This window comes from Bos mutus, chromosome 14, assembly GCF_027580195.1.
Source record: "Bos mutus isolate GX-2022 chromosome 14, NWIPB_WYAK_1.1, whole genome shotgun sequence".
NCBI lineage: Eukaryota > Metazoa > Chordata > Mammalia > Artiodactyla > Bovidae > Bos > Bos mutus.
In genome coordinates, this window is record NC_091630.1 from 21470156 (window position 1) to 21487057 (window position 16902).

Consider the following 16902-nt stretch of genomic DNA (forward strand, 5'->3'; position numbering starts at 1 on the left):
CTTTCGGGCAATCTTGTAAAATCTGTGTCTACCCTTTTTCAAATAATATTTTGAAATGCAGAAAGTAAAATAAATAGGTAGGGTTACAAAGGAAACTATTTATATTGAAATACAGACCCCAAATTCAGAAACCCAGGTAGGCACTAAAATACTTTATGCCTTGCAAATGGTCATTCAACATGATGGTAAATCATCTACCTACAATGCAGGAGACCTGGGTTTGATCCCTGAGTCAGGAAGATCCTCTGGAGAAGGAAATGGCAACCCACTCTGGTACTGTTGCCTGGAGAATCCTGTGGACAGAGGAGCCTAGTGGGCTGCATTCCGTGGAGTCGCAAAGAGTCGGACATGACTGAGTGACTTCACTTTCACTTTCACCATAAAATGAAAACTCACTATTGCACTCACCTCACATGCTAGTAAAGTAATGCTCAAAATTCTCCAAGCCAGGCTTCAGCAATATGTGACCCGTGAACTTCCTGATGTTCAAGCTGGTTTTAGAAAAGGCAGAGGAATCAGAGATCAAATTGCCAACATCCGCTGGATCATAGAAAAAGCAAGAGAGTTCCAGAAAAACATCTATTTCTGCTTTATTGACTATGCCAAAGCCTTTGACTGTGTGGATCACAATAAACTGTGGAAAATTCTGAAAGAAATGGGAATACCAGACCACATGATCTGCCTCTTGAGAAATTTGTATGCAGGTCAGGAAGCAACAGTTAGAACTGGACATGGAACAACAGACTGGTTCCAAATAGGAAAAGGAGTTTGTCAAGGCTGTATATTGTCACCCTGTTTATTTAACTTATACACAGAGTACATCATGAGAAACGCTGGACTGGAAGAAACACAAACTGGAATCAAGATTGCTGGGAGAAATATCAATAACCTCATATATGCAGATGACACCACCCTGATGGCAGAAAGTGAAGAGGAACTCAAAAGCCTCTTGATGAAAGTGAAAGTGGCTTAAAGCTCAACATTCAGAAAATGAAGATCATGGCATCTGGTCCCACCACTTCATGGGAAATAGATGGGGAAACAGTGTCAGACTTTATTTTTCTGGGCTCCAAAATCACTACAGATGGTGACTGCAGCCATGAAATTAAAAGATGCTTACTCCTTGAAGGGAAAGTTATGACCAACCTAGATAGCATATTCAAAAGCAGAGACATTACCTTGCCATCAAAGGTTCATCTAGTCAAGGCTATGGTTTTTCCAGTGGTCATGTATGGATATGAGAGTTGGACTGTGAAGAAGGCTGAGCGCCGAAGAATTGATGCTTTTGAACTGTGGTGTTGGAGAAGACTCTTGAGAGACCCTTGGACTGCAAGGAGATCCAACCAGTCCATTCTGAAGGAGATGAGCCCTGGGATTTCTTTGGAAGAAATGATGCTAAAGCTGAAGCTCCAGTACTTTGGCCACCTCATGCGAAAAGTTGACTCATTGGAGAAGACTCTGATGCTGGGAGGGGTTGGGGATAGGAGGAGAAGGGGACGACAGAGGATGAGATGGCTGGATGGCATCGCTGACTCGATGGACGTGAGTCTGAGTGAACTTTGGGAGTTGGTGATGGACAGGGAGGCCTGGCGTGCTGCGATTCATGGGGTCGCAAAGAGTCGGACACGACTGAGCGACTGATCTGATCTGATCTGTCGAGTTTTATATCTCAATCCCTTAGAAAACCTACCATGAAAGTGGGTATTATATATGAGACTTAACCATTGCTGCTTTCAGTTTTCTCAGCAATAATCTTAGTTCTCACCTAGTAAGACATATTTTTAGCCATTTGTGGAAATAGAAGTCTATCTTGACCTTCTACTGTGTTATCAAAGTTTAAAATATGATGATTTTCCCCTTTCTTAATTGTGGTGGAGCATGTCAATACATTTCTAACTTCTACCATGGTTCTTTTCATGTTTCACTTATTAAACATTTTTATTTTTTATGGAAATCATAATTCATACTTTTGATGAATATGGTGAGAAAAATATAAGCAAAATTTAAAACACTGATTATAGCTTCAAACAACTTTTTACTAAAGAGTTTTTTTAAGGCATATTTCCTAAAGAGTGACTTCTTTATTAATATTTTAAAGATAATAGTATTCTTTTAAGGACATGGAATGTAGCAACACATTTGAAATAATTCTCTAGATTTCACTCACAATTATATATTTCAATCATTAAAATATAGTGTCAAAGATGTGAAATTGTATATTCTAATATTTCAGTTTCCACTTGGAAAAATTGCCTAATGAAATCAGAATAAATTAGATTTTGCATAATACATGTTATTTAATGAAATAAATTATTGTTATTTTCAGATAATAAGAAATATGAAAATAATGTAAAGATTGGTATCTTCAAAACTAGGTTTAAGGAATCTAAGATACATATTAATATATATTTAGGCTTCCAAGGTGGCACTAGTGGTAAAGAACCCGCCTGCCAGTGCAGAAGGCATAGAACCGTGAGTTTGATCCCTGGATCAGGAAGGTCCCCTAGAGGAGGGCATGGCAACCCACTCTAGTACTCTTGCCTGGAGAATCCCATGGACAGAGAAGCCTGGCAGGCTACAGTCCAAGGGTCACAAAGAGTCGGACATGACTGAAGCGGATTAGCACGCATGCAGTATATAAATATATTGTGTTGAAGATATACAAAGATATGTATACTAACAACATTTGATAGAAATTGAGCATTTTTATTTCTAAAGAGAAGTGTTCTCTCTAAAATAGTCTTTCAGGAAGAAAAAATAGAATTATGATTTCTTACCCTGTCAAATTGCCTTTTCATTTCTCTCTCTGATAAGTAATTGAATATTGTGTATGTATTAACACAGCTTTTTTGACATATTTGGATATACTTATAAAAATACTAAACTTATCTTAAGAAATCAATCATATTATAGTACATGAACATAAAACTAGTTTAAAAATCTTTTGCCTTCATGTTACCATATGAATATAAAGTGTAAGATAATCACAAAATATGTTATAGAGTAAATCTATTATTCAGTTCCTAAAGTCATAAGTCTAAATATCTAAGTGAAAGTTGCTCAGTCATGTCCGACTCTTTGCGACCCTATGGACTATATAGTCCATGGAATTCTCCAGGCCAGAATACTGGAGTGGGTAACCTTCCCTTCTCCAGGAGATCTTCCCAACCCAGGGATTGAACCTAGGTCTCCTGCATTGCAGGTGGATTCTTTACCAGCTGAACCACAAGGGAAGCCCAAGAATACTGGAGTGGGTAGCCTATCCCTTCTCCAGCAGATCTTCCCAACCCAGGAATCAAACTGGGGTCTCCTGCATTGCAGGCAGATTCTTTACCAATTGAGCTGTCAGGGAAGCCTAATCTAATATCTGCTGGTCCAAAATTGTATGCCATGTAATGAATTACATTTGGAAAATTGTGTCCTTTATATTATTTTTCTTTAAGCACTTGTAGTTTTCATTATCAAAAATAAGATCGAGAGAATTTGTAGGTAAAGTGGAAGTCGTTAGTACATTAGTCTTGAGGGATACTAAAGCTTTCTTTGGTGTTTATAATATATAAGCATTTCCAGTACTGTTGTTACAACTATATGGGGAGGTAATAGTTTTTTTGAGGTATACTTTGGAGTTCTAGAATCAAAACTACTGTTTTGGGGGCTATTCTGCAGATCGTGGGGTGATCTTAGGAAACATTTACAAATTGCATGTTGGATGTAAAAGCATTATGCTAGACTCCAGGGATACAAAAATTAGTGCTGATAGCTTGCTTAAGTATACTTCTTTAAAGAAGGCTTAAATTTTGATGTTGGATTTATTTCTCATCAAAGAAATCACATTGTTTCAGACTGTTATTATTTCAGTCAATTAATGCTCATTCTGAATTGCATTGGTTGGCATTGTTAAAGTGTGATGAGATAAACGATGTAGAATGGTTGGTGTACCCATTTCCTGAAGAATGATTTTTCTTGTGGACTATGTTTGAATATGGCTACAGACTGCAAAGTTGCACTGTTTTCTCATAACATTTGGATTCAGTCATTTGAACGTTCAGATGTATCAGTATACTACAATTGTGCTGAAAGCCTTTTTAAATTTTACTTGGTATACTGTTTATTAGTATAAACAGCCTTAGCAGCTTGAGAATTAGTGCCTTTATGATTTTCTTTACTCTTTTACAAATGTTGGGAAGTCATTGAATTCTTTCTGAATAGAATACTTCACATATTTCACATGTTCCATTTAGGGAATTCATTTTGGAAAACAGATAATTTTGTTTTGATTATAACAGAGCAAATCCTATTATCTTCACTGGGAATTGCTATTAAAGGCAGATGTTGGTTCCTTAGGAATTCTTACGGAGTTTAGTGAGAATTAACGCAGCATATGTTGGGGAAGAGAACTTTTTTTTCCATACTCAATAATCTTAAACAATTACCTTTTTCAAAATCAGTTTGATGCATCATAACAAAATAGCAGAAAGGCACTAAAGATCAACTGAGCTGCTTTTTGACTAACATTTCAGGGATTGTGAAGCAGCAGATAGACAGCCATATCACAGATCCAGATCAACAGAACAGCGGCCTCTCCTAGAGCGGACCACCACCCGCTCCAGATCCACTGAACGTCCTGATACAAACCTCATGAGGTCGATGCCTTCATTAATGACTGGAAGATCTGCCCCTCCTTCACCTGCCTTATCGAGGTGAAAGATAAATCAATCAGACTAACTTCCCCTTTGCCCCACCAGCACATTTTATTTTCCCAGCAGCTAAATGGTCTCTTCTGTCATCCTTGGCTGATCACTAATAACAATCGACACTAACCTTTTCAGTGTAAGCACACTATTTATATTCCGTGGATATAATAGTGTGTGGCTACCATTGTAATTTGTTTATTAACTGTCCTGACCACATTTGTTTTGTGATTTCTCATTTATCAGGAGTCTTGGGTATTCCCTACATAACACACCTCATGGCTATCATGTTCTTCTCCTACAGAATGAGAAATTGTTTGTGTCCATTAGACATCACTTTTGGATAATCATCCTAATGACAGTAGTTAAAACTAGATTTTTAGTTTCTTTCTATCACTATTAATATGTATTGACCAATATCTTCTTTAGCTGAATTTTGAATTATTCAGGGTTTTACTTGTAGTTTCATGATATAATTTCTAATAAAGGGATATCTAATATAAGCCTGAGTAAAAATCTCTTAGGATCAAGGGAGGGAGGTTAGTGTTAAAGAGTTTGAAATCTGGTAGAAAGAAATATGAAGCATTATCTTTTATTTTTTGAGCTGTAGGCTTCTCTCCTTGCTTTCATATGGATAGAATTTCAGTTTACATTAATAATTCCATGGATTTTACTGTAAGACTTTGTGTGCATGTATCTGTGTATGTATGCATATTACATAACAGTATAAACATCTTCTGCTATTTAGATAATCATTCAAATATCCATATTTTGTCCTACTTTTCCTAACCTTTTAATCAGCAGCTAAACCTCCTTTAAAATTGCACCATACAGCTATCATATGAACCAAATATATTAAATATATTTAACTAATTCTATTGAAAATGAGTATTAATGATGTATCTTGTAGGTCTCATCCTCGTACTGGGTCTGTCCAAACAAGCCCATCAAGTACTCCAGTGGCAGGACGAAGGGGCCGACAACTCCCACAGCTTCCACCAAAGGGAACATTGGAGAGAAGTAAGTTTTATTTCTAATTGTGTCATATAGGATATACACATGGAAGCTAAGGTGAATCAAGATTTTTTTTTTTACTACCTTTGTATTAGCTTTCTTCTTTTGTTAATTGAATACCTTAGCTGCATTTTTAGTAGTTATATTTGCAAATACATGTATAAATATTCTATATTTTGCATTTAAAATCTATAATATTTGGAGGCAACCTATCATCATTGCTCTTGCACATTTTTCAAATTTTAATAAATGCGTTTTAAGAAGTAAATTTAATGATCTTAAATAAGCAGTTGGATGATATTTCTTTGCTACAACTAAGTTTATGTAATTGTTGATAGTTACATAAAGTTTATTAGTAACTAGCCAAATCAATTTTCACACACTGCAAAGGACTGGTTAGCTGATGCACAACAGTGGTGATCCTTCTCAAAACTGGAGTGCCAGAAAAAGGTAATCATGAATATACAAAGAAAGATGCATGTTGTACTGATATTTTTAATACTTTCAAATTTTTGCATAAGAAAACCCTATTTGCTTATACACAGATAAACATACTCCCCCAAAGGTCTATAAAGTCTTGGATAAAGGACCTCTAAAAGCATGGCCGATAGAATATAATGATTTTTAATGTCATTTTTTTAAATGGTCCCTTTATTTGGTAATGGGATGTGCATTGCCAAAACCAACAAACCAACAAGCATATTTAAGTCACCATTTAACTTCTCTTTAATAGATGATACATTCTGTGCCTTTGGAAATTTCTGTTGTTTTTAACCCCTGTGCTTTGGTTCCCTTTTTTTGTTTTGTTTTTATTTTGTTTTTCCTAGACAATGGAGTCAAGGAGATAGAACCTTATGAAGGTCTGTACATAAAGGAGGGTTTGTTTTGTGCTGATAGCCTTTTTGGGGGGCTATGTGAGCAAAAATAAACCCAACTGCAATTGATGTTCCTTCACTGTATAGACTTTTATTACAGTAAAATTATTGTGTTTTATGATTCTGATAAAGTGTTCAATTTTTGTTTTACTTCAAAAATATACAAAGGAGTTAAATTTCTTTGATTCAGTCAAGTAAGAATACAAAGAATTTAGCTTCTTTTCAATCACAAGGTAAATTTTGCTTTTTTTTAAAATTTTCTTTGACATAAAATTTTATATTTTGTGGAAGACTTTAACCAAAGATGTCAATTGCAGTCTGTGTTTATGTCATTGAGGATATACACCTAGTCTAGTTATAATTATCATCATATATTTTATTTTGTGTTTATGATGATTTTTTAATTATTCAATTTGGCTTTCTAGAAAAGGAAGTTTTTTTAATTAGATAGTGATTGTGCTTCATATTTCCTGCATCATTTTTTTATGTTATAGCAAGACTGTTTATAGTATAATAAAGTTAAATATGTACCGTTTTGTTATCAATGCTACGTTATGACTCAAGAGGAAAAATATTGAGTCTTGCTATATGGAATGTCATACATTTACCAAGACAATAAAAATTCCTCTGCTGATTATAGAATTCTGCCGATGATGTTGTAACTTTGAAGAACTGTCAGCTGTTTTATTTACTGGTGAATCTCCAGCACATAGAATAATGCCTGGCACATTATAGGCGCTCAATAAATATTTGTTGAGTGAATGCATGTAATATTTATTTACAAATTGAAAAGCTACTTCAAATAGTATAGAAAGTACCATTAAAATAAACTTGTCATTCTATATATGTTTGTAGTAAAACTCACATTTCTATAACCTATTGGTAACACTTTTTTAAGTGTATTGCATTTGGGCAGCAGTACTTTTATTGCCTTACAGAACTCAAAACAGGCTGTATTCTTGTTAGTTGCAGTTGAATGATTTATCAACTCCTATTTTGTGGTCCTTTTTATTTGCTATGTACTATGAACTATAATTTTAAACAACTCAGCACTATTGTGATGGTTATACGGCCTGATGAAAATATTTTAGCAGCATTACTGCAGTCTCTATTATTTACATAAAAATGGGAGTATATAGTTTTAAAAGTACTTTCCATAAGGGAAGTTCTGTAATACATATGGAATATTTGTCTCCTCTCCCCACAAATTTTAAAGATAGAGTTTTGGCATCATCTGTTGTCATATGAAGTCAGAAACACAGTTTATGCCATAATTTTTTCTAAATTCAATTTTGATATCTTCAGTAGCAATATTCTCTTGAAATATGAGTGCTCCATGCTTTGTAATAATAAATATACCAGAAAACTAACATTAGAGCTGATACTTGACATTTTTAATGAGCTTGTCAACAAACATTCTGTTTACTGTCTGATTTTTGCCGTATAGAATGTGTTAAAACTACAGTTTTCCTTTAATGTCCGTAATTGTGACTTTTCCATTTTTATAAATGAAAGAGAGCAAAAAAACTTCTTTTATTCTTTCCAGTATAAATTAAAATCCTTTGGAGAGGGTTTGGTTTTTTGTTTTGCTTAAGAGTGTGGATGATTGTAGCAGTGTTTTCATAAATATTAATATGAAGATTCCAGCAAATACATGATTGTATCATTTAGTTTAGCTTTAATGGCTATATATATTCTACTTTTCTAACTGAAGGTAAAGGTATAATGCAAAATTGACTATTGATTATGGTCTAAATTAAATTATGTTTGGATTATCTCTTTAAAAGTTGTCAGACATTGTAATTCAGTGACTGTTTTAGAATCAAAGTAATGGCATGTTTATCTTCTGATTCTGTTCAATAGCTGAAAAATGAGAATGTCCTAGTTTAATTCCTTTTGACTTGGAATATATTTATCTATTAAATTAATTAAAAGCCTTATATGTGTTGGTCTTGACAGTGGTACAATATTAGTTAAAATCTGAGAGAGAAAATGGAAACAATATAAAGAAAGTACAATGTACTAAATCCTGTAAGACATTATTATTTTTAATTTCCCCCAACTTTGATGTACTGCAATTTATAAAAATAAGAACGAGTTTATAATGTTACTTTTTTGTTTCTCTAGAAGAAAAGTTATATTATTTTTCTAAGAATATATCGTTTACAGATGAAGTATTTTGTCTTTCTTACAGTTGTTATGTATTACAGATGTTCATGGGCCACAATTTCTTTTACAAATCGAAGTTATCCTAAAAGGAGACAGTATGATAACTTATTCACAGTATACTTACTTGTTTCCCTAACATGTCAGAAACTTGTTAAAAAATAATCTATTCAATTCCTTATAATCACTCATTGTATCATGAATAATTTGAAAGTTTTTGCTTTATTTTATCGAGGAGTAACAAATGTGCGTGTCTGGTCTCACCCTTTCCTTTACTTGTGCACGTGCAGAAGCTAATGAAGAAACTAGACACGTGGAAGAGCAGGGGGGAGAGAAGCAGGGTGAGGAGATCAAAGCAGGTCTGTCTGTGTGTTTAAAATAAATAATCGAGCGTTTCAGAAGTATGACTTTCCTATTTCATGAAGACGTTAGGCTCTAGATTTATAATCTGGAATAGAGAACAGATTGTTCAGTCCTAATTTTAAAATACTTACTTAATTTTATTGATGGAGAGATATTACATGAGCTAAGTAACTTATCAGAGTATTTAATTGACCTGTTTGAACATTCTCCGTGTTGTTTAAATCAAAGTGAAATTATAGACAATGCATCTGACCAAGGTTTATACCTATCCTTTACCCCAGCTTTACATTCAGTTCGTGCAGTACCTACTGAAACACTGTATTTTGCCACGTGTTTCATTGAGTGCAGATACACTAAAGTCCTAGATTCTCCTCTCAACAAGTTTGATTTTTTAGAGGTAAATTACAAGTAAATTTGGGAAGAATATAAATTTTAAAATTTTAGTTCTTGAAACTTTTAGAAACCATCATAATTTATCCATAAAATTTTCTCTACAATAAGGTCAGGGACTCCCCTGGTGATCCAGTCATTAAGAATCTGCCTTGCAATGTAGGGCATGTGGGTTTGATGCCTGCTTGGGGAACTAAGATCCCACATGCCATGGGGCAACTAAGCCAAATGAAAAAAAAAAAGAACAATTAACCGTAGGTTCCTCTTCATTCCAGCTCAGTATTGCTCTAATATTTATTGACAATCCTAATTTCTCTTCAAAGAGTCCTCCTTCTACATGGAATGAAGACACTTCATTTTGGTATTTTTAAGCCCCAATTATGTTTACATATCATAATTTTTGCTTTATCAAAATGTTTATGAAAGGATTTAACTCAGCAGTATATTGCGTTCATGAATAGTAGTGTGGACTCTACGTGCCTTTTGTTCTCTCCTTTATCTTGTGTGAAAGCAGTGCCACTCCGTATATTGTGCATAAGATACGTTTTCATGGGTGCATTCTTACAGTAGTGATTGTAGTCTAAGGCAGAAAACCCCTTAAGCTGCAACTGCTAATTTTTAGTAATGATTTTTAATGTTATAAAGATGAGAAAAATTATCAGTGTAGATCTGGTCATGAAAACAAAGGCAAGTTTAGATTCCTAGATATAGAAAAGTGTCAGTATGTCTGTTCTGAACACATCAGATACTACTAGAATGTAACACATCTTCCATTTTCTTGAAGTGCTTTAGGAATAACTTTTTTAAGAGAATACTGTAAGAATGAGCTTCATTTTAATTCAGCTGTATAGTTAAAGTTTCCCTGCTTGCCCATTGCTATATTTCTGAAACTAGTCCATACAAATACTGAAGGTCTTTCAATACCGTTCAAGAATTGGCGTTTGCAGTAAAGTCATTGTTTGGGCTATCATTAGTTTGGAGACATCAGCAGTAGTTCATTTTACTTTTATTTATTTTCAACTTAATTATAAGGAAACCCATTCATTGAACCAGTTTGTCACGTATGCTTGATTCTCAAAATCAACTTAATTAGTAAATTATATTCATCCTTAAATTAGAATAAACCATAACTGTAATCTTCCTAACATCAAATGACTTGTTATTCTTCATTTTATTTTTATTATAGGCTAAGAAGGGTATACTTTACTCTTTAGCTCAGTACTGCAAGGTGTCATATTTAGTGCATGGGTTTGTTTCTCCAGTGTGTGATATCATCTTTTGTGGTGTGCTTGATTTTATTTGGGTTGTTAATGACCTTAATTATTCACTGTTGTCTGTTTTCAATGTTATAAAGACAATGAGGGAGAAACACCAAATCCACCTAATAATGGAAAAAAAGGCAAGTCTAATATGAAGTTAATAGTGCATTAATATATGTTAAATATCCTGTATTGACATTTGTGATGTGCATGAATGTGCTTTCTTTACTTAAATAAGTATAAATACAAGTGTAGTCCCAGCTTAAGTTATTCAACGTTTTCTGCTCTTTTAAAAATTTATTTCTGAATACAAAAAATTTTTTGAAGTACCTACCTTATTATTGGATCCTAGTATAATCTTATTTTATTGAATTTATGGCATTAAAAAGTTTTACTTTATTGGTCATAATAAGGAATGAGATTCTGAGGGAAATAGTGATGGTTGTATTATTATGCATTTAGAAAAACAGCATACATAGTTTTCAATCCAGAAATATTTTTTAAATTGAACTATTTAAAACTATTTTAAAGTAAAAATGAACTTAATCATAAGTTCAATAATATTAAACAAATTTATAATATTTGTAGATTTTTCACAGGTTTAAAACTAAAATTTGTAGCTTTTCAATCTTACATGTAAAGGTTCTAGTGACAGTGGTTATTGGGACCTCAGTCACTTACGTTCATTATTTATTTTATCATTTATATAAAACGCCTCTTGACTGCAAAACCTCACCGTTGTGATGTAGACCAATCCTACTCATGATATAGTTGGACCTAGAAAGAGTTATTGATGAAAATTTGAAAAATGAAAACTCTGTATATTTTACTTAAGACTAACTCTCATTTTTATTTAGTTTAATCTTTTCATCTTCTACTTATAATTAAGGTCTAGGTGTCTAATATTTCTTATTGGCATTTCTTTTGGGAGAGACAAATTTAGTGTTTATTTTGAATCTCATATTAAAGTTCACGAGTAAGGTTAAGGTAGGAGGTTGTTTTTTTAATTGCCTAAAGCATGTTTGTGGATCAGTGAAATTTATAGAAATTAAAGTGTTGTTACTTTGTTCTTTTACTTATATATAAAGAGAAAACAGTGAATTTTAACTAATGAAATACTTTCACCAGACTTTTTTGTTTGTTTCCTGACCTCTAATTGACTGTGAATATTGTTTGTTTTTATATATTAATTTTTATTTTATGTTGGAGTATAGTTGATTCCAGGTATAGTGAATTCCAGCTGTAATTGTGTGTTAGAAATGCTCAAGCATCGAGTTCCTCATTGATGGACTTTCACCATCCTCTCTTCTGATTTAGTATGGAAAGGGAAGAAATAATGAAGCTAACTTTATTCTGTCTCTTGGTGTGAAGGGCCCACATATCATTTTGGAATAGATGTAGTGTATGTTGCAGATTATCGAGATATATGATCAGCCAGAACTTCTCCATTAACCCTATATTAAAATCAAATTCTTTGGTTCATGAAATTGGTTTCAATTTTCTCAAATAATTATTTACCTAAAGGCAATCCTTTTTGATACATTGCTTTTCATACCTCCAGTGAGTTAAAATGAGACAGCTTATTCCATAGCATCATACTGCTAAGTCGCTTCAGTCGTGTCTGACTCTGTGCGACCCCATAGACGGCAGCCCACCAGGCTCCCCTGTCCCCGGGATTCTCCAGGCAAGAATACTGGAGTGGGTTCCCATTTCCTTCTCCAGTGCATGAAAGTGAAAAGTGAAAGTGAGGTCGCTCAGTCGTGTCTGACTCTTAGCGACCCCATGGACTGCAGCCCACCAGGCTCCTCCATGCATGGGATTTTCCAGGCAAGAGTACTGGAGTGGGGTGCCATTGCCTTCTCCGTAGCATCATACTACAAAACTCAAAGAACAAAATAACAGGCGAGTTTCTAGTTTTTTTCATTATTCATTCTTCCTACAAAGAATTTATGCATTCTTTCTACAAATAAAACTATTATATTCCAGTCTCCTTTTGGGAGTACTGGAGATATACTAGTGTACACATAAAACAAAGTACTTGCCTCATTGTCCTTATATTTATTAGGGGAAGCAAGTGATAAATAATGTATCATATAATTTCAGATACTGACATTTACAAAGAAAAAGTAAATCAGGATAATGGAATAGGTAGTGTTCTAGAGAGTAGGGTAAATGATTCCTGATAATTTTTTCTGAGAAGTATGTCATATTTGAGCAGAGACTTGAATTACCATTGTGAAGGTCTAGGTAAGAAAAGGGTATCTGGCAGAGGGAACAGCAAGCATGAAGGGTCTATATGGGAGCAAGTTTGACTTGTTGGAGGAACAGTAAAGAGGTCAGGTGAGTACTACAGAGTGAGAAAGGTGGAGAATGATGGTAGGTATGGTCAGAAAGGCTGGGGAGGTGACCCATATATGACCTATTGATCACTGTTAGGACTTTGCTTTTCACAGAATGAAAAAGAAAGATTTTTATTAAAGTGACACAAAAACTGTTTCTTTAAAAAAAAAAAAATCAGTTTGATTGTTAGGTTGAAAATAAGCCGAAAGAATGAAGATTAGAAACAAGGAGAGCTACTAGGAGGCATTCCTAATAACCCAGGAAAGAGGTAATGGTAGCTAACTTATACCAGAGTAATAGGAGTCGTTCCATTCTGGATAGATATGCAAAGATAGAACCAACAGAGTAACCTGATGGGGTAAGAGAGATGCAGTGATAAGATCCAGGTATTGGCCCGGAGTAGTTGGAAGGATATGGAGTTTCTATTAAATGGTAGAGGGAAAAACTTGAGAAAAGTAGAGTTGGTGGGAATATCAGGTGCTCAATTTTAGATATAAGATAGATATGTTGTTAGACATGTAAGATATGATGTCAAATAGGCAGTTTGAAATGTGTTCTGGATTTTACTTTAGAGATTCAGACTATGTAGTTTTAGATTTATGAGTTATCCTTATAAAGAGAGACTTAAAACCATGATGCCCATTGAGATCACAAGAGATCACAAGTGTAGACAGCTAAAAGAAGTCTGAGGACTATGAACTGAGCTATTCTTATTTAGAAGTTGAAAGGATGAAGAAACAAGAAACTTAGAAAGAGTAGGAGGAGAGGTAGAGGGGAAGCCATGGATTCTAGCGTCCTAAGTGCAAATAAAGTACTTGAAGCAAAGAGAATTATCAAGAAGGTAAAATCACTCGATTTAGCAAATAGGAGACCATTGTGTTAAACTTTTTTTAGAGAAGTTTTGGTGGAGTTGTAAGGGGTAAACGGCCAATCGTTGTTGTTTAGTTGCTAGGTCATGTCCAACCCTTTTGCGATCCCATGGTCTGTAGCCCACCCCACCTCTATCCATAGGATTCTCCAGGCAAGAATAGTGGAGTAGGTTGCCGTGTCCTCCTCCAGGGGATCTTGCCAACCCAGGGATCAAACCCGCCTCTCTAATGTCTCCTGCATTGGCAGCCAGGTTCTTTACCATTAGTACCACCTGGGAAGCTCCCCGCATTGGCAGGTGGAATCTTTACCTCTGAGCCAAAAGGACGATTAGAGTGGATTAAAAGAAAGAAATGGAGGTTTTTTGCCTGGGAAATCCCATGGACAGGGGAGCCTGGTGGGCTACAGTCTATGGGGTTGCAAGAGTCAGACCCGATTTTGCAACTAAACCACCACCACATAGACACCTTTGGCTATAAAGGGAAGAAAGGAAATAAAAATCTGGACTAATGGGAAAAGTCAGGGGAGCAAGCAAGAATACATGAAAGATATGTGGGAAACTTTGTGCTCATTCTTTGACTTGTAAATCTAGATCAGCTAATTTGTTCTCTAGAGTCATCTGCCTATAGTTTGCCAAGATATGTATCGTGTTCTGTAGCTTTGTTCCTAGATCTAGAATCAAGACTTAGATTTGGAAGGAGCCTTATAAATCTGATAAAACAGCTTTGCTTCACTGATAAAAGAGCATAATCTAGAGGATTAGCTTTCTTCAGTGCACGTAGGAGCAGATTTCTAGTCATGACTCCCTGTGTTATACATGCACATACCATGCCTTTTCAGATGAATGGCATTTTCCTTGCACGTGTTTCAACCATGTGTGTATGTGTGTTTTAGATATTAGTCAAGTTCGCCTCAGCCAATAGCTGCTATTTCCAATTTGTTGTACTAGGCAGTCATTGAGAATGCAATGATCAATAAGATACATGTCCTGCTTTGGGGAGCTCCCAATAATAATTTGATGATAAAAACAAATAAAACATAGTTGGTAAATTTATAACATATTACTTACATAGAGTCTCTTAAGATTGTGATACATACAGAGGAAGTAAGTTGTGAAGTGTTCTGGGCGTGTTTTCATGCCAAAATATTTTCCCACTGCTTGTGATAGTACTTCATATTCTGATATTCTTTAATGGCTTAATTATTTTAATACTATAAAACAGAATTTCCAGAACACTGAAATGTAAATTTTCCTGAGGGGACTGATCTGAGTTATTATTACATAGAAATTTCAAAGGAAACAAGTTAGAGCCTGTGAATGGAGAAAGTCAAGTATGGGGACAGAGCTGCTGGAAAATGTGGATGAGTATTTGGTACCTTGGGAGGGTGATCATGATAAACTCTGCCCTGAAGTAGCCCCTTGTGAATGGGCTTCCCTCACAGCTCAGTTGATAAAGAATCCACCTGCAATGCAGGAGACCCCGGTTCGATTCCTGGGTCGGGAAGGTCCGCTGGAGAAGAGATAGGCTACCCACTCCAGTATTCTTGGGTTTCCCTTGTGGCTTAGCTGGTAAAGAATCTGCCCACGATGCAGGAGACCTGGGTTTAATCCCTGGGTTGGGAAGACCCCCTGGAGAAGGGAAAGGCTACCCACTCCAGTATTCTGGCCTGGAGAATTCCATGGACTATACACAGTCCATGGGGTTGAAAAGAGTCAGACATGACTGAGCGACTTTCCCTTTCACTTTCTACTCTAAATAACATTCCTTGCTATGTAAATATGCTATAAATTAACTTCTCAATTTAGTTTATTTAAATTGCTTACAGTAATACTTGTCACAAAGTAAGTACTATTATTTCTTGCTATAATCTTGTGTTTTCAGCAAGAATCTGAAAATTTGGATTTCAGGTGAAACTAAACCTGATTATGATCATCACTCTGAACCAATTATTTCATATGTATTATTTAGTGGTTTTGAGGAAAATAGTAGCCCTGATGCTGTTCTTGGTCACGTAATTTGCATAAGCAACAGTACAAGGAGGAGAGAAACTCCCTGAATTGCAGTATGAATCGGTGCATGTTGTGCAGCATTTGTACGTGTTTCAGTCCACATGTAAAGCTCAACATGCAAATGTCTAGAATACTTTTCTCTAAGTTAAAATTGCTTAAACCATTTGGACTTTTCCAGTTTCATAATGTTTAGAGATCTCCACTGGAAGTCAATACATCAGGTTTTAAACTCATTTCTACTCTTGTGCGTATGACCTCTGACAAGGCTTTTGTTGTAATTTCTCTGAACCTCAGTTTCCTCTTCTGTAAATAAACTAACCTGTAAGGATCTTTAACAGAGACTAAGTGTTTTGGAGATGTGGCTAAAAAATTGTTAGTCTCAAATAGTTTTTACCTAATTTATAGTTTATGATGTTATTGGTGTTTTGTTAACTGTGTCTGTTTTGGGAAACTTAATGGCCCTATCCTACTATTGTCCATTAGTGAGCCATTCACTGTGGGATTATTAACTAAACTCTACCACACTGCCTTCACAGTCAAGTTCCTAAAGATACACAATGAGACGTAAGGAAAAATATTTTGTTCCTTTGAGTCTCAATGTATAGTTGCCTACATCATTTCATATATAGAGAACCATATAAATAAGAAAGGAAGACAGGAAGGAAGGATGGGAAGAAGAGGGGAAAAATACAGGTTTCAAAGGAATCAAAAATAATAAAATAACTTTTACAGTCTTCATAATGGATACTTGCTTCTATAAGTATTCAAGGAATCAGATAGCATTTAGGGTGACGGTGTGGACAGGCTTCGTTTTGCTGGCTCTCTGTATTCTCACAAATGCTTCTAGAGTAAAGAGAGTACCAATACCCATGTCTTAATTTCCAAATTTGCATAATATCTAGATAGGAATAGATTTTATAATGGCA

General features: G+C 35.0%; 1 protein-coding gene across 1 annotated transcript in view; it reads left to right on the top strand.

The window, feature by feature from the left end:
* The window catches only part of RIMS2 (regulating synaptic membrane exocytosis 2), a 601046-nt gene that overhangs the window by 392864 nt on the left and 191280 nt on the right, over positions 1–16902 (top strand). The window contains exons 18-20 of the mRNA XM_070382789.1: positions 4521–4700; positions 5602–5711; positions 6533–6565. Of these exons, the coding sequence (XP_070238890.1) occupies positions 4521–4700; positions 5602–5711; positions 6533–6565 (323 nt within the window). The remainder of the gene's footprint in view (positions 1–4520; positions 4701–5601; positions 5712–6532; positions 6566–16902) is intronic.